At 42.6% G+C, this 27,416-nt stretch overlaps 1 protein-coding gene across 1 annotated transcript in view; it reads right to left on the bottom strand.

Annotated features, from left to right (window-relative positions):
• agrn (agrin) overlaps window positions 1-23,826 on the bottom strand; it is a 224,083-nt gene extending 200,257 nt beyond the window's left edge. Inside the window, exons 1-2 of the mRNA XM_076167235.1 lie at window positions 23,392-23,826; window positions 21,954-22,215 (exon numbers count right to left, since the gene is read on the bottom strand). Coding sequence (XP_076023350.1) covers window positions 21,954-22,215; window positions 23,392-23,592 — 463 coding nt within the window. The 5' untranslated portion in view covers window positions 23,593-23,826. The remainder of the gene's footprint in view (window positions 1-21,953; window positions 22,216-23,391) is intronic.
• Window positions 23,827-27,416: the final 3,590 nt, after the last annotated feature.

The following is a 27,416-nucleotide window of genomic DNA, read 5'->3' as shown; positions in this document are numbered from 1 at the left end:
TTTCCCTGCAGCTCATACCAGATTGATCATCTAACCCTGCAATCCATCGTGCTTGGAGCAAAATCACACTTTTGACATGGAGAAAACACAGCAGAACAGTCCTTCAAATCCCAGTCAGAAGCTCATACAGCACTCATACAGCACTCTTGCCAGACTCATGTAACTGATATCACAACAGGGTGAAAAGTGATAGATTTACATTTTGCATAATGTTATAGTTGTAGGTATGTAATTTTTAGATTTTGTGATTTTGTAATTAACATTGCAGTTTGTAACATAATGCAAGCCTATTGTTACGAAGGTGTATATTGGTAAAAACTCCTATTTCTTCAGCCAGATGATGCTCTGGCTTGATGGATAAAGTTTTTCCCAAGTATTTCTGAGCAGAAGCCCTGGAACACCTTTGGATCAGAACCCTGGAGATTCGACACATTTCATTTCTAAAATCCAAGCACAATGGACTGCAGCATGAAAATGAAATGCCTGATGTGTCATATTTATTTTGCCATTTAAAAAATCTCTGAGTGAAGCAAACCGTGCAGCTTTTCTGAGATCTTAACTTTGCGAATAAACACCACACGACTCACAGCTCCAAACAATGTCCTTATCATTCTATTTCATTCTCTATTGTTGAGACAGAGCTGGCTGCCAGTTCAACCTGGCGTGTTTGCCTGTGCTATACACCCCCTCAGCCTATTCAGACTGGAGCAAGACCTTTGTGTGTGACTTGCCTCACGGAACAGGTGAGGAAAAAGACTGCGGGCAAAAACTAACCTCAGAAGACAGCCTTCATCTTAGCGATGATCTCTGAGCGAAATAATGCTCACTTACCCTCTCATTCCCATTCGTCCTCTGCTCTGTTGCTGAGAAAACACCTGTATCCACAACAGAGGTTATTCTTAAGACCTCCACGTTGCAGGTAGCAATTTAGTGAGAAAGCAGCTTCTATCCATTTCTCCCCCACGGCCTTTGAAGTTTAGAGAATAAAAGTGTGCACTGGCCATTCAGTATGGGCCAGGCAGGCTGAATAGAAGGATGTGTACGATTATGAGGATAAATAAAACAATAATTAAATAACGTGGATGGAGAGATAAAAGCATCCATGTTGTGGCCATGGTCCATGACCAACTTCTGTTCTGTTTAACTGCAGAACTGTAAACACATTAAAGAAACTAAAGGGGCACTCATTATAGTGCAAACCTCCCCCAACAGTCTATCAAACACTTTTCATCCTCCATACCGTCCTTGGCAGAGGCATGTATAGGTCATCATTTAAATAGAATTTAAACAATTTCCCCCAGAACAGGGAGGGAATAAGTGATTGCAGGACCATGCATTTGTCTAGGTGAGTGCAGGACACATTGTATTGTTGGAAGTAACCCCAGAACAAGGCCAGAGGTGCACTGACACGCGACGACATACACACAAAACATGAATGGAGGATGGAATTCAAGAAATGTCCAAAAGTCAACAGAAGCACAAATACTCCACTAAATGGCCTGCTCGAGTTTCCTTTTTAACTCGAGCCATTACACTTTGCAGGAAAATCGTCAAAGATAGCAGAGACTGTCAGCTTTCACCGGCCACTGAAGTGGTTAATAATATATGAGCGGTGATTTCCAGAGCAGTTTTGTTATGTCTGGTTGGAGTTTTTGTGGAGCCGATGCATCACAGTGAGATCACGACAACCAAGAATCTCACAGAGGGGTCAAAAGTTACCAGCAAAGGGCAATGATTGTTGGAGGCTTGACCGTAATGGAGCCAAAGTGACGCGGAAGCTCTGAGGATAATAAGTTGCTTTTCATACCCAGGTGACGATGGGTAGCGTGGAGGTTGGGTACAGGGTGTGGCCTTTTCTGCATTAACAAATACAGGCGATGGATGAAAAGAGTGAAAAGAACTGAAAGCAAGCAGAGGAAGAGAAAAGGGGAGTGGCAAAAAACTAGCTAATCTTTCAATGTGACAGGTGGTACCTCCTAAACTGAATTAAATTCAAATGAGCATGATTCAAAAGAGGAAACTGAGATAAAAGATGGCAAATTCAAACTTGAATTGTGGCGTTCCAGTATGTGGCATTAGAGTTTAAGATAAAGTTACACATGGGTTCCAACATTCTTATGAGGAAGCAACTAGTGAGTACGTCACATTTGAGGACGTTAAAGAGGGATTAAGTAGTTAGCTGACACAGTGACAAACCTGCTGTGACAAAGCTGTTTGTCACTGCATAAAATCTTTGGACCTGTGATGAAGACTTCCATTGCCACTTGTTTCGTCTAGGGAGTTTCGAACTGAGAATTAATCCCTCAGTATACTTGTCAGACCCGTCCCCAGATGATGGATCCCTGCAAGTAGCTGCAGCCGTGCCACCGACTCCATTAGAGATTCTCCTCCAACCCTCTGCTATGTACTTAATGCTCACTTGGAGCCGTCCCCAGTTCTGTGCCTTGTCCCAGCTCCCATTCCCCTCTTCCTTGGCCCCACTCTCTCCATCTCAGCACAATCAAGTGCCCCTGCCAGAGATGGGCATTTCATTACCTAAGTGCCAATTCCATAGCAAGCACCCAGGTACTAGGGCACTTAACTACAAGGTATGGACTGAATATCAATCAGGTTATTTGATTTTTACCAGCTTTGATAACCCGATTAAGGTGCTTAGGGTCATATGTGTAAACGTTTACAGTATGTTACAGTGCAAAAAAATGCAGTGACTTCATGCTCTTTGCAGTGCACGTCTACGTTCTAGCTGGATACACATTTAGAAACACAGGGCAACTACAAAAAGAATCTAGAACATTTTACGGAGGCAGAATCAATAAGTCTAAGTAGGCCTCTTATATATCTCCAGTAACTTTCTGGGCTGCTGCCAGAGCTTTGAAAGCTCAATGGTGCCCAGCTCCTGTGCATTTGTCCTATAAATGTCCCTGTAACCTGATTAAACATGATTGATAAGGACACACACAGAGTCCCTGGAACAGCAGATGCTTAAATTACATCTGTGTGACGGGTAGTCTGAACCGCTCCCCTTCAGGGTGTGCATTATGAAAGAAGCAACATCTCTGCTGTTGGAGGCGATGTTTCGTGATGTAAAGCAAGCTGATACTGGACAAAGTTTCAGTTTGTTTTACTTTACAGATTAACACAAACAATCAGTCACTGTGGTGATGCTGCTGCACAGCAGGGTGGCATATTGAGCCAGCCTTCAAAAAACCTGTTGAAGTGGCTTGAAGCAAGACAGTGAATCCCTACCAGCTCTGGGATTGCTGTACCACAGCTAAAGCATGACCTCTGACCTCCATGTGGTGGGGGGATCAGTGAAAGGAGATCAATAAAATGTGACAGTTTCACCTTTTGGTTTTAGATGAGCAGATAAGTGAGCAAGAAGTGATCGAAAATTTGTCCGAATTACTCAAAATTTTCAATAAAAAAAAGTCCTTACCTACAGTGCAGCTTTAAATAAAGCTGAATATGATAGTGAATGTGGTTGTGAATGCAGTTAGTTGCTCTCCAAAAGGCACCGTGACCACAAACAAAACCCTTCCCCCAGGCTAGAAAGGGGGAAACGGCCGTCGTCAGGTAAAATGATCCTTAATACCTCCTGAATAGAGCGGCAAACTTTACGCGGCCAGGTCATTAGGGAGACAAAAGGGCCAGCCAAACAGGGGGAGAAGACCCCCAACTACAACCACCACACCCCTTCCCCCAGTCACACACCGAGAGAAGGGCTCCAAATGTAGCCTGGCTTTGCTCTGCAATTTTCTACCCTTGAATCGCATTACACCACATGAGTGATTGAGCATTAAAAAGACTCCCAGCAAGGAGGAAATGAACCAAGTCTAATCAGGGATGGAAAAATTTACTGGATTTCAGCATTTGGCCTCATCTCATCTGAGGCAATCTCTGAGACTGAATGTGTATTGAAAATGATGATAGTTCTGCACAAACATCCCTTGCGGCCTTCTGGGAGATGCCGACGGTCATTGCGGCGATGTTAATGATGTTTGCAGATGAGTTGAGGGCTAGTAGGGGACCTGAAGGACAACGTGAGCAGGAGGAGGAGGAGGAGAGAATATTCAGTTTGAAGAAAGAGGAGGAATTGAGTTTGTGTGCCTTTCCCGATGATTTGTCCATGCATCCAGACGCACTGTGGCTTATATAAACAAAGGCAGACTTACACACTTGAATATCCCCAAACACTGAATAAACTTGCGGCCCAGACATCAAAGTGGTTTGTTGGCATTTCCAGCAGTGCTTAGTGACCACAGAGAACACACATCATACAGATACACACACACACAAAGTCCCAGAGGAAGGCTCACAGCCAAGCCTGGACGGCAGCAAACCCAGAGCAACAGCGATGTGCAATCCCTTCCTCTGAGGCCTGAGTGAAGAATGTGGGAAGTGAGTGTGAAGTTGTGCTAACTGGGACATGTCATAGCTCTCGTTTCCGCTTTCCAAGTTTAGGCAAACACCAGTTGGCCATGTGCCGGCCTTCCACTGTATATAACCCCTAACCAGAGACCCAGACACACTCACTGCAGTTACAAGCACTATAGAACTTCCATTATGCTGCAGTTAAGGCAATAAACAGATTTTCTCCTTAATGCGACTGAAATCAGCACAAATTGAAGTGCGTTTACTCTGAGAGACAGACCTTGATTATTCAACTGTGACAAGATTTATTCAGGTATGTAGACATCTTAATCCAAGTACGCCGTCCCCACGTGTATTTACTCTCCTCACACTGCGATTATGCAACGTGTCACACAGACTGAGTGATGGAACCTTACTAACTGTGCTCATGTACAATTGCCTTTAATCACTGTAAGGCCAAAAAAAATCTTTTTCCATGTAAACGTACAGACAGTTCTGATCGATATAAGGGGGCAAACTACAATATTTTCACACAATGCTGTTTAGAAGAGCATCTTACAGTCAGAATAACATCAAAATAATAATGTTAGGTTAAAGAAATGAGTCATGAATGGTTGGCCAGCAACATTGTGCTCTTACTACAGTGACATATAGAAGGTAAGAGACAAATGCATGGACAAGATGTAGCATAAGACCAATAGAAGGACAGACTTGATCTTCAGTCATGTCCTTGATATTGCTCCCGTGACCAGACCATAACCAAGCATCACTCCTTTGCCGCCATAATAATCCCTTGAAACTGAAACTCTTTTCTAAAAATTGCTTTTTCTTTGAGTCGAGCGCCTGACACATCCGGGGTCAGGTTACTCTGCCATGAGAAGCAACAAAGGCGAGCTGAACAAAAAGACCTAGCTCGGGTCCTGGCAGTGACTTGTGAAAGCCCTGTTTCAAGGGGCAATAATTTCACCTTATTAAGAATGAAATCCCCATAAATAATCTGTCGACATGCCTACGCAGGAGTGGACAGGATGAAGTATGAGAGTGTGTGTGGCTTTCTGAGTCTCAGGACAGAGGTGACTGGTTTTTAACTGGATAGTTGGTGAAGGCAAAGAACCCTGTAGGCGAAACATCTGATGTATCGTTAATTGAGAAACTGGAACTAAACGAAAGTGTGAGTAGCAGAACTAAACAAAGTGAAACAAAGCAGAAGCTAGTGGAAAAATAATCAGTAATTTCTATTTTTCTATTTCTATCAGTGTCTTCTCTTCCTAACTGCTGTCAAGCCAAACTTCTGCTTCATCGTTTCATTCCATTTTACTGCCTCACCAGACTTGCAGCCCACCAAAAATAAAACTTCAATGACAAATACAGTGAACTTAAAATATTTAAATAACATGAGATAGCTGATTTGAACATGAGCAGTCTGTTTGTCTGCCTGTGAAAAGCTGCCAACCAACCATCTCATTTCATTATTACTGTGCTGAGTTTCATTTTCAATCTATTTGATGGTGAGAATAAAGGAAGAATCATTAATAGACTTGTGACATGAAGGTTAAACCTGTGAAGGGCTTACATCCAGCATCTTCTTAGAAGCTCATTTTACCTTCAGGTGGTCTCTTTGTTTAATAAATCATTAAATCGACCATTAAATTAAACATTTAACACATCTCCCTTTAGGTTAGTTCTCTTTTTGTGATGTCATTCTTTGTTTATGGCTTAATGTATATTAAAGCTTTGACATTAATGACTTATATTATGGAAGTCACCAGAAAATAAATATCATTGAAATACTTTACATTTATGTTCAAATAAAAAGTAATATATGGAAATGGCTGTAATAGAGATAATGCAGTAATGGCAGGGATTCACAAAGAGAGTTCCAGATGTGTGTAGGTGTTAGAGAGATGATCATACTTCCACCAACACACACATACACACTCTCTCAGAACACTTTTTTATGCTTTGATGAGCAGGCCGCAACAATACCCCGATTCTTCAGAGCCACCATGGTCGCTCTACTAAAGCCCTCCTCTTCTCAACAGCTCTCCCTTCTATCAACTTGACAATGCTGCTCATGGTGGCGTACAGTTGAACCTGGTACCTCTAAAGACACTTCTGCTCCCAATCCTAATTCGAATATATCACATTCTACAGCCTAGGCAGGTGCGTGTGCAGGCTGAGTTCGGCTGCTACAGATGTTTTTTGTGCCGTTGACAGTCAGCCATGATGGACAGGTGGCTGGGAGGGGAGAGTTCAAAAGAGGAGAAGTCAACAACAAAGGGTGCCTCCCCCCCTCCCACAGGCCCACACCCCACCAGAAGCCAGCCTCCAAGCCTTTGTCAACACTGATCTGAAAGGAGTGTAGCTGTGGCGATGGCCCAAGGCTGATGATTTACAATCTGCTTCGATGTCATGTGTTTTCCCACTATTAACACAAAATACCAGACCAGCAGCTGCACCCCCCAACAGATGAACTCAATCTCACCTTCGCAGCTTTATATATGGATCTGAGTTTGGTTCTAAGACTTCTTGATCCGATCCACCTTGATTGATGCGCATGCACAAACACGCAATAACACCGATGAGCACATAACATATACTCATTACCTCTGCAGTATTACAACAAGATGGGAAAGGACACACTTAGTGTAAAGCTCCTCCTTCATACACTCCGGACTCATTTTGTAAAGGGAGGTGGTGAAGCGTCATTATCGGGACTGCCGGCTCTCAGTCACAAACCAGAGCAGTGATTTGCATGGTGGATCTTATTTCAGGCCTCTTAAGAAACTGATGGCAGGCCTAAAGTGAGCGAATCCAAAACACCACACTCACGACTCACTGCAGGTAATCCACCAACTGTAAACCTGAAGGTGGGATGTCTCTGACACTGAGGGGCCCCTCGTGTCTCGATGGCCACCCGCCCCATTTGTTATGGCTGTCAATGGTGGATACACACTAGGGATCAAATGTCACTTGACTAAACTAGCAGAGATTGGAATGAGCAGTTGATGTGTTTTAGTAGATCTCAAAAAAGATCCAAACACTAATTTAAAGGATACATGTACAGTGTTAAATATATTATTATGACTTTTGAGCCAGTATGCCATTGGCAGTGAAAACTCACATAGAACAAACAAATCCTTCACAACCAAACAACAGTTGTTCCGATAAAATGTCTCTCTCTCTATCTCGTAAAAATTATTGAATGTAAAATTCCTGATTGATTGATTGAACGATATGGTAAAAGACAGCAGTTTCTTCATTGGATGACATTTCACAAAGTGCCCAGTTCACCAAAATGTCCCCAAATTTCATCTTGTGAGGGTAAAAATGGCCCCTAAAAGAATAGTGTATTTCCAACCCTGTGACCATTTATCATAGTTAATAGAAATCATCAATAGAAATCACAAATTGTTAAGGAATAATTTGGAGCCTTGCGTTTAACCCAATTCCCAGTTGGATTTTTCAATGTATCAATAAAAGGTGGAGAGATTTACCACATTTCAAAAATAATGCCTTTTTTGCTTCACAGATGTTCCCAATGCAGTTAAAACTGCGCTAGTGCAGAAATGATCTCACCCATTGGGGCTTTTTAGACCGCAACTCAACAACTTGGGCCAGCTGCTCGCATTTCAAATTTTCACATCTCATTTTCCGGCCCAGAGACTGAACGTTTAAGCTGTGACGGCTAAAGAAAATCTAACTCTCATGCCAAAAATAGCAAATAATAAAACATTGATATTATTGCAGTGGTTTGCATGGTGATGCATTATATGTTTCTGCCAGATTAGTTACTACTGAACATCATGAAACGTGACTAAATTATTTATGTTAGTTACATGACACCATTAGCTGTGCCAGACACCTATATGTGTCCTGATTCCTCAGATGAACACAGATGTCGATGTGTTGTACCAATGTTTCTTACTTCTACTCATACGAACCCATAGCACTTTATATTTTCAATCTATCCCTGCTCTACAAATACCAGTTTAGCCAAACCAGATGTGTTGACTTGATGAAGAGTTGGTGTCTCCCAGATCTTGGATAAATACGCCTGATGTAGCTTGGCAGGGAAGGAGCCCAGGAGTCACTAAGTCATACTACCTTCTCCTTTAAGGAGAGCCAACATTTAAAGGTCCCAGAATACCTCAAAGGATGGAACCTAGTAACACTGCCTCAATCAATGATGGTGTTCGTCTATGTTAATGAAACACACTCACCATGCTGTAAAGGTGGGTGGAAGATACCATAATGTGTGTGAATGCAAACAGAATACCAGGGAAAGATCTGGCAGAGTGAATAAAATAAATACCACAATCTTCTGTGTGAAAGAGGCTTAAGAGATAAAACAAAGAAATGAAGAAGGCGAATAAGACAGAGGGGATTGTATCTCTTAAACAGAATTGCAAAGAACCCCAATCGCTGTGTCCTGAATCTTCTAGACATCTTAATTTTCCTGTAAATATTACTTTGTATGAAGTACAAAAACTATTATGTAGTGACAGTTGCTTGAGCACTAGGCACCCTGTTATTTGTGAAGGTGAATCAGTGTTTGAACTGCAATGTCTGAATATGTCATTGGAAGTGAAGCCAAATCAAGCTTATGTTAATTGATATAACTGTGCAGAGTTGTGCCACATTGCATGTGCATAATGCTGTTCAGAAATCACTGGCAGACGGGAAGACAGAAGGCTGGCATCTACTGTCTGTTTAGGGCTTTAACATGTGAGTGTGTGCATGTGTGTGTGTCAGACAAGTTTGTAGAGTTCATTATTGTGACAGCTGTGCCCTCATGAGCCCAGATGAAGTCCAGAAGCATTCAGTTTAGTCTACTGTTGAGGAGGCACCCTCTCCACCCTTTATTTTCCGTCTCTCAATACAACCATCTCCCACAAGACAATACAGGAGGAGAGGGGAATCTTGGCAAAGACTCTGAAGCAGAGAGGAAGAGGAGAAAGAGGAGGCTCATGGATGGGAAAGAGAGAAAAAGAGAGGAGAAATCGCTTAACTCCTACCATTGTCTACATGTAAATTGGACTGATCGAGATTCCACAAGCATAGTAAACCGCAAGTTCAATCTGCAGAGACTCTACAGATAGAATGACGGACCAAGAGACTGAGACACAGAGCACATCAGCGTGAAAAACGGTGATACACACATTGAGCAACACACAGAATGACAAGAAAGAGATTTTGGTGGACTGTGACCAAGAATACCCCCACTTCAGACACTAATCGGCAATGAAAAGAAAAGGAAAAGGGGTGGATGTACTTCAGATATCAACACTGGAAACCAAGCAATTTCAGAGAGTGATGAGCTGACCTAATGGTTTCAATTTAGGACAGCAAAATGCGAAATATTTTAGAACTCTGGGAATGTGTTGAGGGTTTCTTCGGGTAGCATGAACATGCCTGCCTGTCATTTAACCGTCACCACTTCCGTTTGGCCTCAGGTAAAGGCCAACTGAAGGTTGACCTGTTGCCTTTCACACTTTCCATGTTTCACGGGAATGGGATGTGTAGAAAAGAAGGATAGTGCTGCACCAACCTGAACACTGACAAGGCCAAAGTGAGGCCCTGGAAGTGAACAGGTGAAAAGGGACCCAGGAGATTTCCCCAGGTCATTTTTCAGAGCTGCGTGTGGATGAGGAGAAAGCTCTGTGTTGGCAGAGCTCCATAAAATGGCACATTGTTCAGTAAAACCTTTAACAGATCAACAATTGCTCCCCGTACATTGAAATCAAATCCATGGAGAAAAAGGCAATTCAAATCCTCAATAAATTCCTAGCCACAAGGCGATGATTCAACAACCCTGCAATTAATCCGAGTCCACCTTTAAACCAAAACCAGGTGGTGTTTGACCTTTAAAAGGAACATTAAGCATTCAGGCTTTTATGTTAGACAGGAGAGACAAAGCAAATATTTGCAGACAGCCAATAAAACACACAGCATTTCACATATTCTCACTCAAACTGAATACATCAGAACGTGCGTGCTACAACTTGTCCTGAGCTGTCGACGGGCGTACTAATGTCAATGCTGCACCGTTGAGCTTTTCGTGTGTAAAATATGTGGATGTAGCTTTTGTGTTTTCTGGAGCTTCACACAAAGCTTGCCTATGAAAATTCTAACTCATGGATTTGCTGTTTTGTCTTGAAGATATTGTGTCATTCATCCAACAGGCTTCACCGATTCTTGAATTTCAAAATTTCTTCAAAAAGAACGTGCAAATTCATCTGCCTACTTTTAGATATCAACCAACCAACCCTGGTCCTTGAGTACCTCCAGCACTGCAAGTGTTCCACATCTGCTTTACCTTCCCCTGATTAGCCAAACTAGATCTGTTCAGCTGTGTGCTGTAGTGCCTCTCAGATTTTGATGGGATAATCAGGTATGTTTTGTCAGGAGAGGTGGAAAATATGCAGTACTGGGAGAACTCAAGGGCCAGGGTTGGGAACTATTGTCCTTAAATAAATCTAGGGTACTTTGCTACACACAGAAATTATTTCATTGTATTTGGTATTGAAAAAGGCAGTTTCACTCAATAGCTTGTTTCAGCAACTAAGTAATTTGTATTGTCAACAAACTAAAGACTTTGATGAGGAGTTAATGACCAATGGTCTAAAATATTCCAGTTGTCATTTTGCCTGTTTCTAACTAACTGTGATAACTGCAATCTTAGTTCACCTGTCCTTTTTCCAGCATTTGTGTTTCCGTTACATGGTACAATTGTCGTTGACCAAGGCACTTGGCTGTAGAACTGCAGTTGGTCGCCTTGTGGTTCTTGTATTAAGACGTGTCAAAACAAGAGGACGAATGTACCGACAGGTGCGAAAGCACACTTAACTTTATTAGTTTGAAGAAACACCAATCCATAGTGTCATCAATTCTGAGAGACTACTGAGCTTTAATTTTGGAAGAATCCTGGGAACTTGACCACCATACTTCCATATATAAACATGGCACTGCATTCGAAAAAAGGTAGATTTTTCTCTGAAATTAAATCACTGTTATTTTCTGACAACCTGTCCAAGCAGGCCAGTGTTGAGAGCCCACAAAGCCTGCTGAAACACGAGCACAGTGAGAATCCAAACTTTCCACATTCTACACCTCCATCTATCTCAGCGCTCACACAGTGTATTTCCCTTCGAGCTCTCTCAAACAAGTCTGCTTCAAGCGCTCTTGCTACGTACGCCACTTCCCACACAGAGAAGAGGTACGAATGTGCTCTACATACAATGGATATAGGAACTTTTCTCTGTTGCTCTGAATACTCACAAGAGGATTTGGGGGCATTTCAAAATGGCTGACAGCGCTGTATGGTAATAAGGCTACACTCTATACAAAGGACTTCAGAGTGACAAAGAGGAGGAAGAAGAGGCTGATCGAGGCAAACCTCTGGCAACAGCTCTCAGCCTCTGATGGAACCTCTGATGGAACTTGTTCCCTCAGGCCAAAGCTCTGTGAGCCACTGTGTTTCTGCTGAAAAATGCCCCACAGCAGTATTGCGGTGCTGGATATGAAACAGAAACATTTTTGATTCTGTTCCAGCTCAGAGCGTGAATGAATCAAAAGACATGCAAGAGTCAATATAGATAGAGATAGAGAGTCAAAACGTCGCTTTGTGCTACTTTGTGAAACAGGTTTTTACACCTGTCGTCATCAGTACTTCTTTCACACTTTTTGTCACACGCTCACTCTCCATTTCTTTTTACTGCCAGTATTGAGTCTTGTGTTTTTTCAAATTCCCTGGGCTCTCTTCGATTCTTTCTACACTCTCTCTTGTTTCCCTCACATTCTTGCCTTTCTGTATTCTTTCCGCCTCTGATTTCATCAACTTCAGCCTTCCTTACTACCTCCTTACCCCCTTTTCTGTTTCCATTTTACTTTTTCATTTCCTTCCTCTTTTCTTGTTCTTTCTAACTCTCTCCATCACTTTTTAATCTCAGACTTCAACTCTTTCATTCCATTCTCCCTGGAAAATCACTACCCCGCATTCTCTGTTCTGAAGGTTTTATTTTGCTCCTCATGACTGCACTCCTTCCTTCATACACTAAAACGAAATGTCTATTACAGTACAGAAAATCTAAAAACGCAGAAAACCAAATCAGCAGAGTTCAAGCATTAGGCTTTACAACTTAAATTGCTGGTTTCAATGTATCCGTTTATGTGTTTCAGAGTCTGTAATATTTTTATTGGGTCCTCGTCAAACCGCCACATCTATATTCAGAACTGCAAACTCAGCAGTAAAAAAATGAATTTTATTGCAGGGTTTCACATAAAAATGCTGTGTTCTGGTGCTTATCTCAGATGAGAATACAAGAAAAACTCAAGTTAACGCAATTCAATCACCACGCCATTTAACCAATACATGCCCTTTAAATCCAATCAATCAATCAATCCTCCATCCACTCCTCTGCCCATGTGTGATAGCGCAACCAGGAAATCAAAACAAAACTGTAACAACTTCTCCAGTCGTTTATTAAATTACTTTAACCACAATCTGGATACACAGGTAAATTCTTCGCTTTCAAAACGCAGATATTCGCCTATATTGTCGGTTGACTTCTCGGGTATGTACGTATATTGCCTGTCATATTAACCTTCATAGGTCAGCTGATGGCCCACAGGCTACAGCCATAATCAAAGCAATTATATTAGAAGATTAGTTTTTCCATTTCTGCCCTACAGTTCAGATTGCTTCTGAAACACTGGAACACTCCTTTTTCTGTTTTTTCTTTATAGGGTCAGTCGAGTAATTTCTCTTTGACTGTCTGTCATTGAATTCTGTTTGCTGTAAATGAGCTTACTCTGTATTCACATGATGTCAGATTTACCATAAATATGAGCTGCTGAAAAATTCACATAATATGCTTTCACAACAATGGTTTCTTCTAGATCTTAATGAGGAAATACTTGAAACCTTGCCTTAAACCTTCTGAACTAGTAACTAAATGGTCCCTTCAGCAGTTCCTTAGCTGATGACTTCTATTGCTAAAGCACAAGCACACAATTTACCTTCTGGGGTGCTATTGTTGTGTTTGCTAAGTGTATTGATTCCATTGTTAAACCTGTCATTTAAAGTTGCTGTATGGCTCAATGTAATATCCTGACTGTATTTTTGTACTTTATATCTCACATGTCCATTCAGGTCCAATACGCAGTGCTTCACTTCCTGTGGAAAACTAGCCAGAGAAGTCGTACACATTACTTTGGAGGATCACACAGCAATGACCAGGTCAAATACAAAGGACTGAAACTATGTGTATGTTTAAATCTATCTGATTGTGCGATAGTGAGGACTCTGGAACTGTGTGTATGTTTGTGTGTGTGTGTGTGTGTGTGTGTGTGTGTGTGGGGGGGGGGGGGGGGGGGGGGGGGGGGGGGGGGGGGGGTGTGTGTGTATGTCTTCATGCATGCACGCTCAAGCTAGTGAGACATCCTCTGTCAGATATCTCTGTTTGTCTCTGAAAGCCATCACGTCCTTGCCATTGTTGGCTAAAACAACAGGGGCAGGCCTAGTGCCTCCCTACATCCAACCAAATCTGTCAGCCAGAGAGAGAAAAAGAGAGAGAAAGATAGAGAGGGGGGGGTTGAGGAAGAGAGAGGAATTCCTGAGAGGTTTGACAGAGTAGAGGGCAAAAGAGTGTCCTCTTGGGGAGTGTCAGAAATCACACACTTCATAAATTCCATGACTGAGGGGGAAATACATTTCTAAATATCTGTTCTTCCTTTAATCCCTTATTTCATATATCTAAGTATCATCAACATCTACATAATATTCTCCTGCTTTCTTTGTGTAAAATTCACTTCTATTAGTTATCTGGGAAGTAGAAAGAAATGGAGAGAGGAATGTGTAAATAGGTCAGTAGCTGGTGTCAGTTCTGCAAAAGCTGCACCTGGTTGTTAGAGCTATGACAGCTTTACAGGCCGTAGGATTCCAGTGTAATTACAGGTGGACTCCCTTTGAGATGAGAACACTGGGAGAAGGTAAATGATGAGTGTGAGAATAGAGGAGAAGGAGGTTGAGAGGAAGGTGTTGGGGAAACAGACGACTTTGGAAGAATCTAATGCTTTTTAGAGGTAAAAAAAGGAGACATAAAACCAGAAAAGTGATGGGTCAACATAGAGTAATACATCATCCCTGTCTGTTCCTGCCACGAAGGTGCCAAGGGAACAACTAAAACTTGTGAGAAAGAGCTATATGTGCATGATGACAGACAGAGACATGTGCAGGTTTCTGTCAGAATGTGAGGACATGAGTGAGAAGGACACATGTACTGTAGGTGGGAAGAAAAGCAAACAAATACTGGAAACTGCAGCTTTAGTCACCAGAGGGGTGATCATTGTATGTTGACCGTGACGTTCTGTCCACACGAGAGTGATGAGTGGGAGGAGAGGAAGTGATGGAGACCGGGCTGTAGCACAAAGAGCAGAATAGCATGGGAAAAGTCTGTACATCCCAAAATGTGTTTTTGAACATGGCCCCCCCCCCCACTCAAGTCTCCCCTACATCCTGTATCTGCAGCATTGTAAAACATATTGTATACCCCATTTCCAAAGTGCTGGAGCCATACTGAGAACTATTCAGAGAAACTTTCTGGTCTGGCGCAAAGAGAACCATGACGTCACGGGCCAGGAGATTGGTGATGTCCATTCTTTATTGCATTGTCACGGGTATGGAAAATAAAACAATGCACCAGCTGTCCATCAAGGATGCCAACACACTCCGGCACTACGGTACAGTCAGGAGACTCAAGAGACTTCACAAAGAAAATCAAAGATATATCAGGAAATTCGATTTGAGCTGGAGAAACCCGCACACAACGGACCAAACCATAAACAAGCTCAACAAAATAGCACATTAAGGATAGCAAGAGAGAATTCAGCAAAGTGTTGGACAATACAAAATGAAATCTGGGCTAAAAGTTCGCCAAAGAAGGCATCAGCGTCAGGCGTCAAGAGAAAAACACATCAAACATGACATAATTCTATATAAGTCTCTATAAGCATACTGTATTTATATGCTGGTATGTAACAGACAACAGGAAATATGATGGGGTGATTCTTTGGGTCAGAGCATCTGTAACCGCAGGAAGAATGTAATTACCATCACAACTGAGTGTTCCAGCCTTCCTCCCACCATGTGTGTCCATAAGTCAATCTCTATATAACCTCTTGCATATTATTCTGACATCTGCTTCATTTGCAACTCCTGTGACTTCGTAAGTGACGGATGAAAAGAAAGTAACAAAGTAACAAAACCTGCTGACCTCGATCGAAGCAAATTTCAGTTCATCAATGTCAAAATGGAAACACTGAATGGAAAGCCCTGGAAAGAATTCCACTACTTTAAATACTGTTGTCACATAGCTACATACTGATAATAGTTGACACACCCATCGACAAAGCTGTCTGACAAGTCACAAGTGTTGGATATATTGAATTACATTTTAATGTACTGTACTTCTGTAATGCAATTTTTGAGTTATTCACCAAATACTGTAAATACAGTAGAAAACTATTTTTTCTCAGTTTTCCCGATTTCATCTGTTTCCTGGGCAAACATTTATCAGAGCAGATTTTATTGTATTCATATTAAAAAAAAATGAAAGTAAAAAGCATTCTTCAGCCCTTGAACTCTGGAGTTATAAAAAGTGAATAAAAATGACATTAGTTCTTGTACGAGCCCCCAGGTGTCCCACCACAACTCTTTTCTTTAAAACCTGATGTTTTTGGCAAGCTGTCAGAAAGTAGCCACACTTGCCACAGCAGCTGCCCAGCTACAGAAATGTGGTCTTGGAGCAGGAATTTTGACACAGATCCAGTTCTCTGGGGGGAGCCCATATCCCATGTAGACTCTTGGTCTGAGCTCTTTATGTCTGGGACAGAGGAGGGAGATTTCCGGGTCACTGTACTTCAGAGGAGCTTGAGTGGAATTATGACATAAGATGAACTTTTCACATTACAGCACAATAATAATAATATTATTATCTTAACCATCCATCAATTGCTTTAACCAGGATTTACTTGGCCACTGGATAGCAATATAGATTTTGTTTAAATGAATCTGATGGACAGTTTTATGATAAGAAAATGATTACTTGGTTTAAAACCATAATTTGATAGCGGTTAAGCAGCCATATTGATAGAGATCTTCTGGAAGGCAATTCAAGAAATGGTTCTTTTAACTACTGCCTAAGGCTGGGTTCAAGCCTAAACCATTGCATGAACCATCACATAAGAGTTTTTGAATGTCTTGTGCCCTTTGTGACACAAGATACTCAGAAGTTCGGCAGAGCTCCAACAATTCCCTCAATTACAATCTAATAAACAAGGATGACATAGGAGATCATGTTTTTGCAGGATATACTTTCAGCGGTGTTTTTTGACAGACTAAATGTTACACTGTATGTCTATGTGTACATTGTGAGCATATTTACATCTAACACAGTGACAGGCATGTCACTACATGTAGTTATCTTTGCCTACTATCAATACCATCTATGATTCTTGTCAGCATGTGAGTGATACACTATGCTGGGATTCAAGCCAAGGTGAACATACTGCAGTAAGTGGTCTGTTCCTTCTTTGCTCTCTTCCATCTTTCATTCCTTTTTCATTTTGGAGTCCTTTATCGCTATGCCAAGCAGGCTCTCCTCTCCCACATTTTTAATTAAAATCTAAAATGTGCAATAAGTCGGGAGACTCTGGGCTACCTGGCAAACAGGTCCGCTGCTCTTGTTTCTTCCCTCTGCCTTTGTTGCTTTTTTCATCAAAGACATCCCATCAAGTCAAATAAGCCTGTCTTTCTATTAATCCAATTCTGTTCACTTCATTGCATAAACGCCGTGACATAAGCCATGCGGGGTACACAGATTTAACCAGGGTGCACCTTTGGACAAAAGCTCCATAGCAAGTGAGGTGAACCCTCACTCAGACTACAGCCTAATCCATACAAGGACCATGAGAAAAAGCCAATCCTTGAAGTTCAGTCCTCTTGACTTCCCATGACTCCCAGAAAACAAAAGGCTGCTTGTGCAGACATGGACGGGATAAAGACACAAGACCCTGGTGCTTTAGTTCAGTCACCTGGGTGCGGCTGGGAGTGTTCACATACACTTTGCAAAACCACAATAAAATGCCCTCCATCTCTCCTTTGGAATTACCCACAAGACAGATGTTTTTATACGTGGGAAAGTTAAATATAGAGTAGAATGCACAGTGTTTTGTCATGTTTGAGTCAGGATGTCTGCATGTACTAACCTTTGGTTTTCTACAATAAATAGATAATTTGATCACCTAATACAGCAATTACACAACACGCCATGTGTACATAATGGCTGTGTCTCAATACCTAGTGAGCTGCCTACATAGTCAGCAGCCTAAGTAGAAAGCATCATGCTGTTTACTGGGACACACTTGTTTGATAGCGATGACATCATCAACCATCAATGCCCTCTGCACATAGCCACTAGGACAAGCAGCTGTTTTTATACAGTATACAATATGACCACTTAAAATGCTGTCTATTAAGGCAGCTCACTAGGTATTACATATACTGTATATAGACAGATATTGTCTATATGGTGATTCCTTCCATGCATAAAACTTCATCACAGTTTTGCCTTAATCACAATAAGGACAAATACTGAATGTATTGAGTGCATGTAAATGTGTTGACTGTGTAATCGTGATTGTGACTGATCTAAAACGATTACAACAGGAGAAGGAGGAAGTGAAGCTTCAATAAAGTTGGCGTGTCTACATACACTCTAAATTAAGCACGTCACTTATTAACCGCAGCTGTGACCCCTGAGACGAAAACAATCCCTGGGTTTTTCAGAAAGCCTTGTTCTTCAGCTAAGAAATCGACGCCTTCACTCCTCTGCGTTTCCCCCTTATCATTCTATCGTTACCTTCTCACATATCAAGATGGAGAGGAGGGAGTAGGAGGCGGCCAGGTAAGAGCTTGTGCAGGTTAGGAATTCAAGCAAGATTGTGGGCCTCCTCCTTGCACAAACAGTGAGAAAGAAGCTGAACATTTTCTGGGAGGCCAAGGCTCATTCACTTCTGGTGCACTGGCCGGGTGAGGTGGTGGGAGGGTGGGGAGGGAAACAGTCATCCCACATCCCACCCACCCCGAGGAGCATTCCACAAGACTGCCTGCTTGCCCATCATTAACTAAGACCACCTGCTGGCAAATCAGGACGCCCATCATGCTCTCGGCAAGGCTGGCTAACTCCATTACCAGTGAGCCTCTGGACTGCTGCGCGCACAGATCATAAAGAGTATGAGGTATGTATAATGGTAGAATCCTGCTCATTAGGCCTGCTGATTGCCTAAACCAGTGCAGCACATAGTATTTAAGTAGCTGCAGGACAATATGAGTGTAATTTCAATAAACTGACAACGAATGGGATCGTCTCTCCTCCTGATAAAACATTTGGAGGAAGAGATCAAGACAGGAGGAAGAAACAGCCCTTTGTTGCTGTTCTCTGTCAGGGCCTCTGGGGGGAAACTATGGCATCATGTTGAGTTGAAACAAAAGCGGCTGATAAACAGAGCAAAAGAGATAAGATCTCCCTGTACGCTCAACACTTCTCCATCAAGAGGGCTTCCTCTCGTCCTACACACACACACACACAAACACACACACACACACACACACACACACACACACAAACATGCACACCTCCTCTGTTTCGTTGTGATTAACATGGTGGTGGAAAAACAGAAATTATAATAAACACAGGTCATTTTTCAGAATGTGTACAGGCAGGCATTCTCTCTCCCTCTGGAAGACATAGCAACTTACTCTGCCAGATTCCGACACATTATCTGTCAACTCTGCACTGCACAATTAAATAAGGTAACATATTGACGAATGCTTGCTGGATGCTGAAGACCGAAGGACAGAACAAAGGAGCAGACTCAGAGCCAACGGCTGACATCTTATCTGCACCTGCAAGGTGCAAATTCAACAATTGACAGGGCGTATTTGAGCATTTGATGTTATTAAATGTTGTAAGACATTGGATAAGACATCATGAAGACAATAAGCAGAGTCCTCTTGCACAGTTAATACAGCATTTTCAGCATTTTAAGAGCTGTTCTGCAGCGCAAGTGTTTACTGAGCTCTTGTAAACACTCTTCCAGGGAGGGCGCTCTGTGGAAAGCCTGTAACCAAGTGATCCCACACGTGGTCTGAGTGGCCCTGAAGTGTCACAACCCACTGTGAAGAGCATGGCGGAAAAGTGTGAAAGCACAACGCCTCCAGCCATCTATCATCACATAACCCTGGTCCAAAACTGCAACAAATATGCCAAAGCTACACAACATCGCAGACATTCCACATGTACACATGTACAAAGAACAATGTGACTGATACACTCTTCACTCATCCAAATTTCCCTCTCTGTCCTGGTCCTTCAAAAAACTTCATGGTTGTGAGGCGAGGAGCCCACACAAAGCCTTATTTCTTCCACCAGACAATGTGCCTCCCCACCTTGCTCTGTGCCAGGCATTCCTGAGTCTATCCTAGCTATCGAAAATGTCAAGAATGAAGAGAAAGCAGAGGAGGCTACAATGAGCCCTGCTGCAGGTAGAGTCTTGTCCCCCCTGCACTGACATCCCAGCGTCTCCGGGGGTAGTGGTTGCACAGAACGGATGGGATCTGACTTGACTTTCTTAATTAAAACCCTGCCTCAGAGCTCATTCTCCACAGGATTGAGGCTCAGTTGCTAATTATCTGGGCCAGTTTCACTCCCCGAAAAACAGATTTCATCCTGTGGTTGATTGAGGGAGTCGTCCCACGGTGGTTCGCAGCAAACTTCACAGTCTGTCAACGAAAACCACGCAGTTCCTGGAAAATTTGAGTTATGACTAGCCCGGCATGATATCGGAAAATATTTTTAATCTGCCATGTTTTGTTCTATTGTTAACGGCTAACAAGCTAAGCTAAGCTAACAAGAAAATGTTGCTTGGGCTTGGGTTACTTCTGTGAGACATAAAACTGTGACGGACAAGATGTCTCCATGTATATACACTTGTTCCTGGCACTTATTATGGTATTAATAAAAGCATACCACTCATTATGGTAGTATGGTTGTAATTTAATAAAACTCCAATACTCCATGTTAGCGATGGCTAACGGCTGGACATTGTTAATGGTTGCTGACTTGGCAAAATAGCAGCCACTGTTTGTCTTTTCAAAGTATTTACTCACAACTTTTACTGTAAATGTAAACGCATATGAGAACACACACACACACACACACACACACACACACACACACACACACACACAAAATCCCCCAAAAAACAGAAGCACACATTCTAGACAGTTCGTTGACGCCAAGAAACTCCCCATTCCACATGAGGAATCAAAAAAGAAGAAAAGGGGGCTGAATAAAAAGGTTAGCAGTGCAGTGTTTCGTGCCTGGACAGACAAACAGAAGAAGTTTTATGTGTGTGCCAAATGCAACTTAACACTGCAAACAAGCTTTTATCCATTTGAATATCCTGCCACCCAGGAGAGCAGTGAGAATATAAACCCTACGACTCTGCAACACTGATTGCCCCAGAAAGCCTCAACAAGGGCGATCCGTGCTCTGAATCATTTCCCTCTGGTGATTCAAACTTTGAGCAGATGCCAACAATGTCGAGCACCAGTGGAAGTTAAACAGCAGCAAACTCAGTTCGGTAGCGTGGTGTGTGTGTGTGTGTGTGTGTGTGTAGGGTGGGGGGGCTGCTTCAGTCTCTCAGTCACGGTGGATGCTGAGATGTATTAGTCATGGCTGTATAGTTCTTCTCACAGCATCTGACGAATGACTTCTCAACCAAAAAAGGCCTCAGAGGAATAAAAGTATCTAATTAACTCTTTTGATACTGGCGTTTGAATGTAAATGAAAAAAAATAGAAACGAGCGCAATGTTTAAGACGTGATGCTCCTCTAGTAAAGTAAAAATTGTGGTCGAGTTGTAAAAACGTGTCAGAAACTGCGTAAAGATCGCGTGTTGGATGTTAAGCAGTTCCACCTCTGACTTAATAAAATGGCCCAGTAACTACTGTGGGTGCAAAGGTCAGCAGTCATCCCTTCAACCACTCAGCCGCTGTCCCGAAGGTGGAGTTAAGACACGCCCCCACTCCCTGGCTACACTGAGAAAGGCTGGAGCTTTGCCATGGCAACAAAGCTCCTAAAATGACTCAGGTGTCCCCATTTTGTTGGCATGCTGAGAAACTTTGACTCAGTCAGCCCCAGGCTATGCAATTTCCGCGCCCAGCACTGTATGCTGCTTTAAGTGATTCACAATTACCTTGAGCCTTGGTTCCTACCCAGAATCTCTCACGGGCAACATAGAATACGAATCAAGACACTGGGTAGAAGGATTAAAGATTAAATTACAAAAGTATTAAGCCCGACTAACCTCACAAATTGAAGCCCAAACACCATCTTCTCTCCAGACTCAAGACCCATATTCCACCACATAGAGCGTTTACATTTCTGCTACACTCTCAGCAGAAACTGTCATTCCACTTGCTTGCTGATGCAACGGGGACAACACATTGCTGCTTACCTTCCACACAGTGTTCCACGTCCTCCAGGTTGCGCAGTGTAATCCTCATCAGACTGGAGTTGAGCATAAGTTCGTTCTTGTGCTCGGGGCCCATGGACTCTGGTGCAGTGTTGAGAAAGAATATGCGCGTGTCGCCTGTGGCCACTTGGTTGTCGCAGATCCCAGGGTTACCAAAGCCGCCTATCATCACCTTGTTGCCGCCATCCAGAAGAATTTCACTGCTGATGATGGTCTTCCCTTTCAAGTAGCGCCACACTCTGACCTTTAGCCAAACAACAACAAAAGCACAGGATAGGTTTAAGTCTTTTATGAAAATGTCACATTAGTTGCCATGTTTCTCGGCCTGTCCGGGTCAGAGGTCTGTGACTTGGTCAGGGTTCTGACCCAGTAGTCCCTTAAACATTCATGTCATTGTGATATCATACAAAATCTCCAGAAACTATATTGTGAAAACATGTTTACAACACTCTTATCACACATATTCATGGCTATTGCATCACAGGACGCACGTCAAATACTGCAGCATAAAACGTGAACGCCCATTGTTTGGCTGTACGTGTTTGCTGTCTTGTCTCATTCAGCAGTAGGTGGTGGTTTCTGTTTTCAGAATGGGAGCCGTGTGCCTCTAATCAACTCCATTCATCCTACATGAGACGGAAACCAAGTGGGTGCAGAGGAAGAGAGCAACGAGGGAGCTGACTAAACACAACTTGTTTATTTTGACAGATTATAGAGCGGTTTACCACAAGTCTATGATGGTGAAAAAGTTGGCTTCTCCATGAACAAGCCAGGAATGTGGCCAGAGGAAGGAAGGCAGCTTATTGACTCAACATTTGGTTATTTGTTGAGGAGCTGGGGATTTTTCTCACTGTGCGATGTTATGCAGTCTTTAAACTTCAGCCATATTTGTCTCGTCACATAGACACAATCGTCAATCGTCAATCCTCTGCTGCATTATGTTTTGCAGCCACTGGTAATGAGGAGAACAGGTTTTCGTGTTTCCAATTATGTTTAAATATGAAGTGAGAGCTCCAGCCAGCCAGGGGCCACTGAGGGGCCACTCTCCTGCTCAAACATGTTTGGGATGATTACATATTAGGTCAAGCCTCCACTAAATCTGTGTAAATGGACAGTGGTATATACAAGAAAACAAACATAATCTATCCATTTCCGAAGGTAAAGTGGACTTTCGCTCTCTCTCTGTCAGTGTGCATGTAGCCACTGCCAAATGCTTCTGGATGAATGAGTTTGTTAAATGTTTTGCAGGCAACTGTGAGACTTTGGACAGAAATTTATATCAGATAAATCTGAAGATTATTTTAGCACGTAATCTTCCAGATGAACCCACGCAGCAGTTTTGGAAGCAGGTGCCTTTCCCGTGTTGCGCCGCGTCCCTCCGGAGACCACAGAGAAAAGAGCCCGGAGGACACAGTCTTACCTTGCAAGAGTACGTGTTATGCACCGGGTCCAAGTTAATGATTTCGTCCACTGTGCCGGTCAAAACTATGTTGGCCTCTTCTTCCCGGTCCTCCAAGTCTTTCTCCGGGCAACTTGCGGCGCAGCAATGCCAGAGAGCCGCGAGCAGCGCCGCCGAGAGCAGCGCTGCCCGGCCGGCACGGAGCCTCCGCTGGGAACCCATGATCAACCACACCGATGGAACAGAAAAGTTTACAGGATTTAATTTCACCGAGAACTAACTCCAAAGTCTTTCAACTGTGTATAACGCGTTTAAAGAGAGCACCGAGTCTTCTTTTCCCGATTTCCCTAAGGACTACCACTCTCTTTCACTCAGCTGCCCGGCTTCCCCGCATCTGCTGCCCGGGTTGAAGTCCCTCTCTGCCGCCGCCGGCTGGGTGTCCAGGAGGGAAGAGAAGAGGAAGGAGGAGGAAGGAGGAGGAAGGGGCAGGAATCTCTCTCCAGGAATGCACTGCTGCACTTCTCTCTCCCTCTCGTTCCCCGCACACACTCACGCATGGACACACACTCTCTCTCTTCAGAGGGTGACGCTCCTGAATTTGCATGCGATCTGAATTGCTGATCCCACAAGTGGAGGGGATGGATGGATGGTGGGGGTGGTGTGTGTGTGTGTGTGTGTGTGTGTGTGTGTGTGTGTGTGTGTGTGTGTGTGTGCGCGCGCGTGCGGGTGTGTGTGTGTGTTGGTGTGTGTGCGTGCGTGCGTGCGTGCATGCGTGTGTGTGTAAGGATGGAGCGCTGGGAAGTAGGGGGGGTGGGGGTGAGGGGGGGTTGCCTGCAGAAAGTGGTGTCCAACGACGCCCTCAGTTGGTCAGACTGCGCATGTGCCCCTGCTCCCTCCCCATCATCATCATCATCAGCAGCAGCAGCAGCAGCAGCATCAGGGCCCCCACTCCCTACCCTGGGACAGCCAGGAAACAGCCTGAGCATTTAGAGCACTGGGAGCTGTCAACCTGACTTGAGTACACAATGGTGCTTACTTTTAAATCTAAGTTATGATAAAACATTTATTAGATGTACATATTATCCTCCTGCTTGACATTTAATGTACTTATAACCCTTAAGCTACAATAACAGAAAAGAGCTCATATTCATACAGGCTTTAAAGGGATGATATTAATGTTCTGTGGTTTCATTAATATTAATATAAGTTTTCAGTAAACAGCACACTTAAGCTTAGCATTTATCTATTGTAATCATGTTGTTTTTTACAACACAAAATTTGCTGCAAAGTTTCAGTCGTTTTTCATGTACTGAAATGTCATGACATTGCTGATTGTAATATTAGTTTAAAACTATTAAAACTTGTTTTTTTACACACGGATGCCTTCCCAGCTGCTCCTGAAGCCCAGTCAGCTCATCAAGTCATCACACAGCACCTATACACACACACACACACACACACACACACACACACACACACACACACACACACACACACACACACACTGTTAGCATTACAATCAAAGTAACGTGGAATAGGTGATGTGTGTGTGATTTAGTTTTTTACCTAATTCAAAAGTTGGTTACATGAATATTTGTGGGAAATAACAGATGATAACGTTTGTCTTTGTGTCTTTATTTTCACATCACATACCTGGAGAGTGACGTCTAGAGGATGGAAAGAGTGCACACTTGTCTCCAGAAGCTCACTGAAGTGTGATTCTTCTGGAATGTCTGAATCTGGCTGGCTTTTGTAAACATTGTCGTACCAATAGATCTAGTTAAATTTGTTTGACGATGATGATGATGATGATGTGAAGTTGATATCTTCAGTGACATAAGAAATTAAAGTTTGTGTGTGTGAAACAGTGTTACGAAAAGATTTAGTGCTATGCCGTAGGCTGTAAACATCTGACTCCTGTGCAGAGCAAATGTGAAACTGCCTCTGTGTTTGAAGATCTGTGCGAACAGGACTCTTCACTTCAATAGGCGGATGCTAAACCATGACATGTATCATTAAAGATTCCCCTTATATCGTAAAACTTCCCATGTTCAAATCTGTAAATGTTACCACATGGCCATTTTGTTACAGCTCCTCTTTAAGAACAGACACTGCGTAAATTTCCACTCGTCAAAAGCTGTAATTTTAACTACCCTTCTATTCCTGGGAAAATGACAGGCTTGGTTATGCACAGTTGCTAGAGAGGATATTTGGAGAAATGTGTGCAAGTAGACCTCAGCTCTGACAACTGAGTCAACCCACACAGAACGCCAAATGAAAAATAATGTTTATCATTGCTTATTTATTCCTAATTAAGCTGAGATGAGGGTAAGAGTTCTACAAAGGCAGCCAGTGCAGTCATAGCATTTGAACTGCAGTGACCTCCCAAAGAAACAGCTCACATAAACTGTTGTATTGTGTACAATTTGAAGATGATCAATGAATGAATTCAATGGAGACTCTGTGGAGAAGAAGTACAAGAATGCTTGGCTTTAAACATCCTAAATGAGCTTAATTTCAAAGCAACAATCACTAGTTTGAAGCAGAAAACACACCACTACATGCTGTTATGTATTGTAGTGAATCACACTCGGTGTAATTACGTTTGTGTGAGAAGAGCAACATGGGTGTAATTTGATGACAAAGGCAACATCCGTTTGATTTCTGGTTTTGGTAAACTGTAATGAGTGTAAATTAAAACCCACCAGTTTTCAGGGAATTGAAAAAATATGCAATTTTGTTCTCAACATGCAAATTACAGGCTTATCCGCAAAGATAAGATAGATGACCCCGTGAGTCAAAACATTGGATTATATCTCAGAGAAAAAAAAAAGAAAAGAAGTTAAATAGCTGTTCTAAAAGCTTCTAGTAATTCTGCACACCAAGTCTGCAGGATTGATTCTTAATTTGGAGTTGAGTGAATATGAAGAATCTAAAAGCAAAATGCATTGTCTGCTACATAAAATTCATTTATCACATAATGAAAGCGTAGCCGGAGCTGCTTTTTAGGCTTTAGAGTACCTTAAATTATGGAATAAAGAGCAACCATTGTGCAGTGAGAGCTGAAGTCTTGCAGCAGTGATTTTGTCCTGCAAGTTGCCACCCTCAGAGGCCAAATTCTCCCCCAGCAAAGCCATCCGTATCTCGATCAGAGCGCGACTGGACCTTCCCAAAGAGACCTAGCTCCTCTCATCTCATTAAATCATCCTTTCCAACACACAATTCTGGCCCCAGTTAGGCCCAAAATTTCACATTCAGGTTCTGTGAGAAAGAAATCCACACATCGCACACACGAGGAAATGAAACAGGGTTAGGGTTATAGGGGGGGTTGTCTTTCTTAAGACTTTAGTGTTTATTTCACTCCAGTCAGACCAATCTTGCTTACTGTGTTTGCTACCAAGAAACATCAACTACAGAATAATCACAGAGTTCCGAGAATGTTATTGTCTATTCTATTACTTTCACTGGGGCTGACATTTTGAAATCCCTCAATCATTCTTTGTTTAAAAATGTGTGCGCCACTGGCACATCTCTCTCTGGATCCTGTAAGTTTCCAGATACATGAACTGTCATGTTCCCTCCATCACCAAATGTCTCCTGCAGCCCTTCTCCTCCTCCCACAAATATTTCAACACAAAGGCTGCATATAGTAAACAAGCTTTAACAAGTATTTGACTGAGAAGAAGACTTTTCTTTTGCTCTTTTGTGACTCCAAGCTTGCAGCAGATGTAATTACAGCAGGAGATAAAGACGAGCCGCAGAGCAAAAGACAGTAACCTACATTCATTCAGAGGGGATTTACTGGCAGACATGGAGAAGATGTGGGGAAACAGTTCCAGAGCGTCAGCCTCTTCGGGCCTCTGAGAGAGAGAGAGAGATTTGGTCTCCATCTCTTTCAATCTACTCAAGTTCACTGATGCTGCATTTCTATAATAGAAATAGAAATACGAAAAGTTGAAGACTGATGTGCTTGACAACTGCAGATGTTGCTGTGTCATAACACACTTGATGAATATGAGCTATTCTCCCAACAATAATATGATTTA

Source organism: Genypterus blacodes, unplaced genomic scaffold (genome assembly GCF_046128005.1).
Source record: "Genypterus blacodes isolate CSIRO-AG114 ecotype Tasmania unplaced genomic scaffold, CSIRO-AGI_Gbla_v1 ptg000156l_1, whole genome shotgun sequence".
Lineage (NCBI taxonomy): Eukaryota > Metazoa > Chordata > Actinopteri > Ophidiiformes > Ophidiidae > Genypterus > Genypterus blacodes.
Note: the sequence above shows the minus strand (reverse complement) of the source record. Positions and strands in the feature narration are given on the sequence as shown.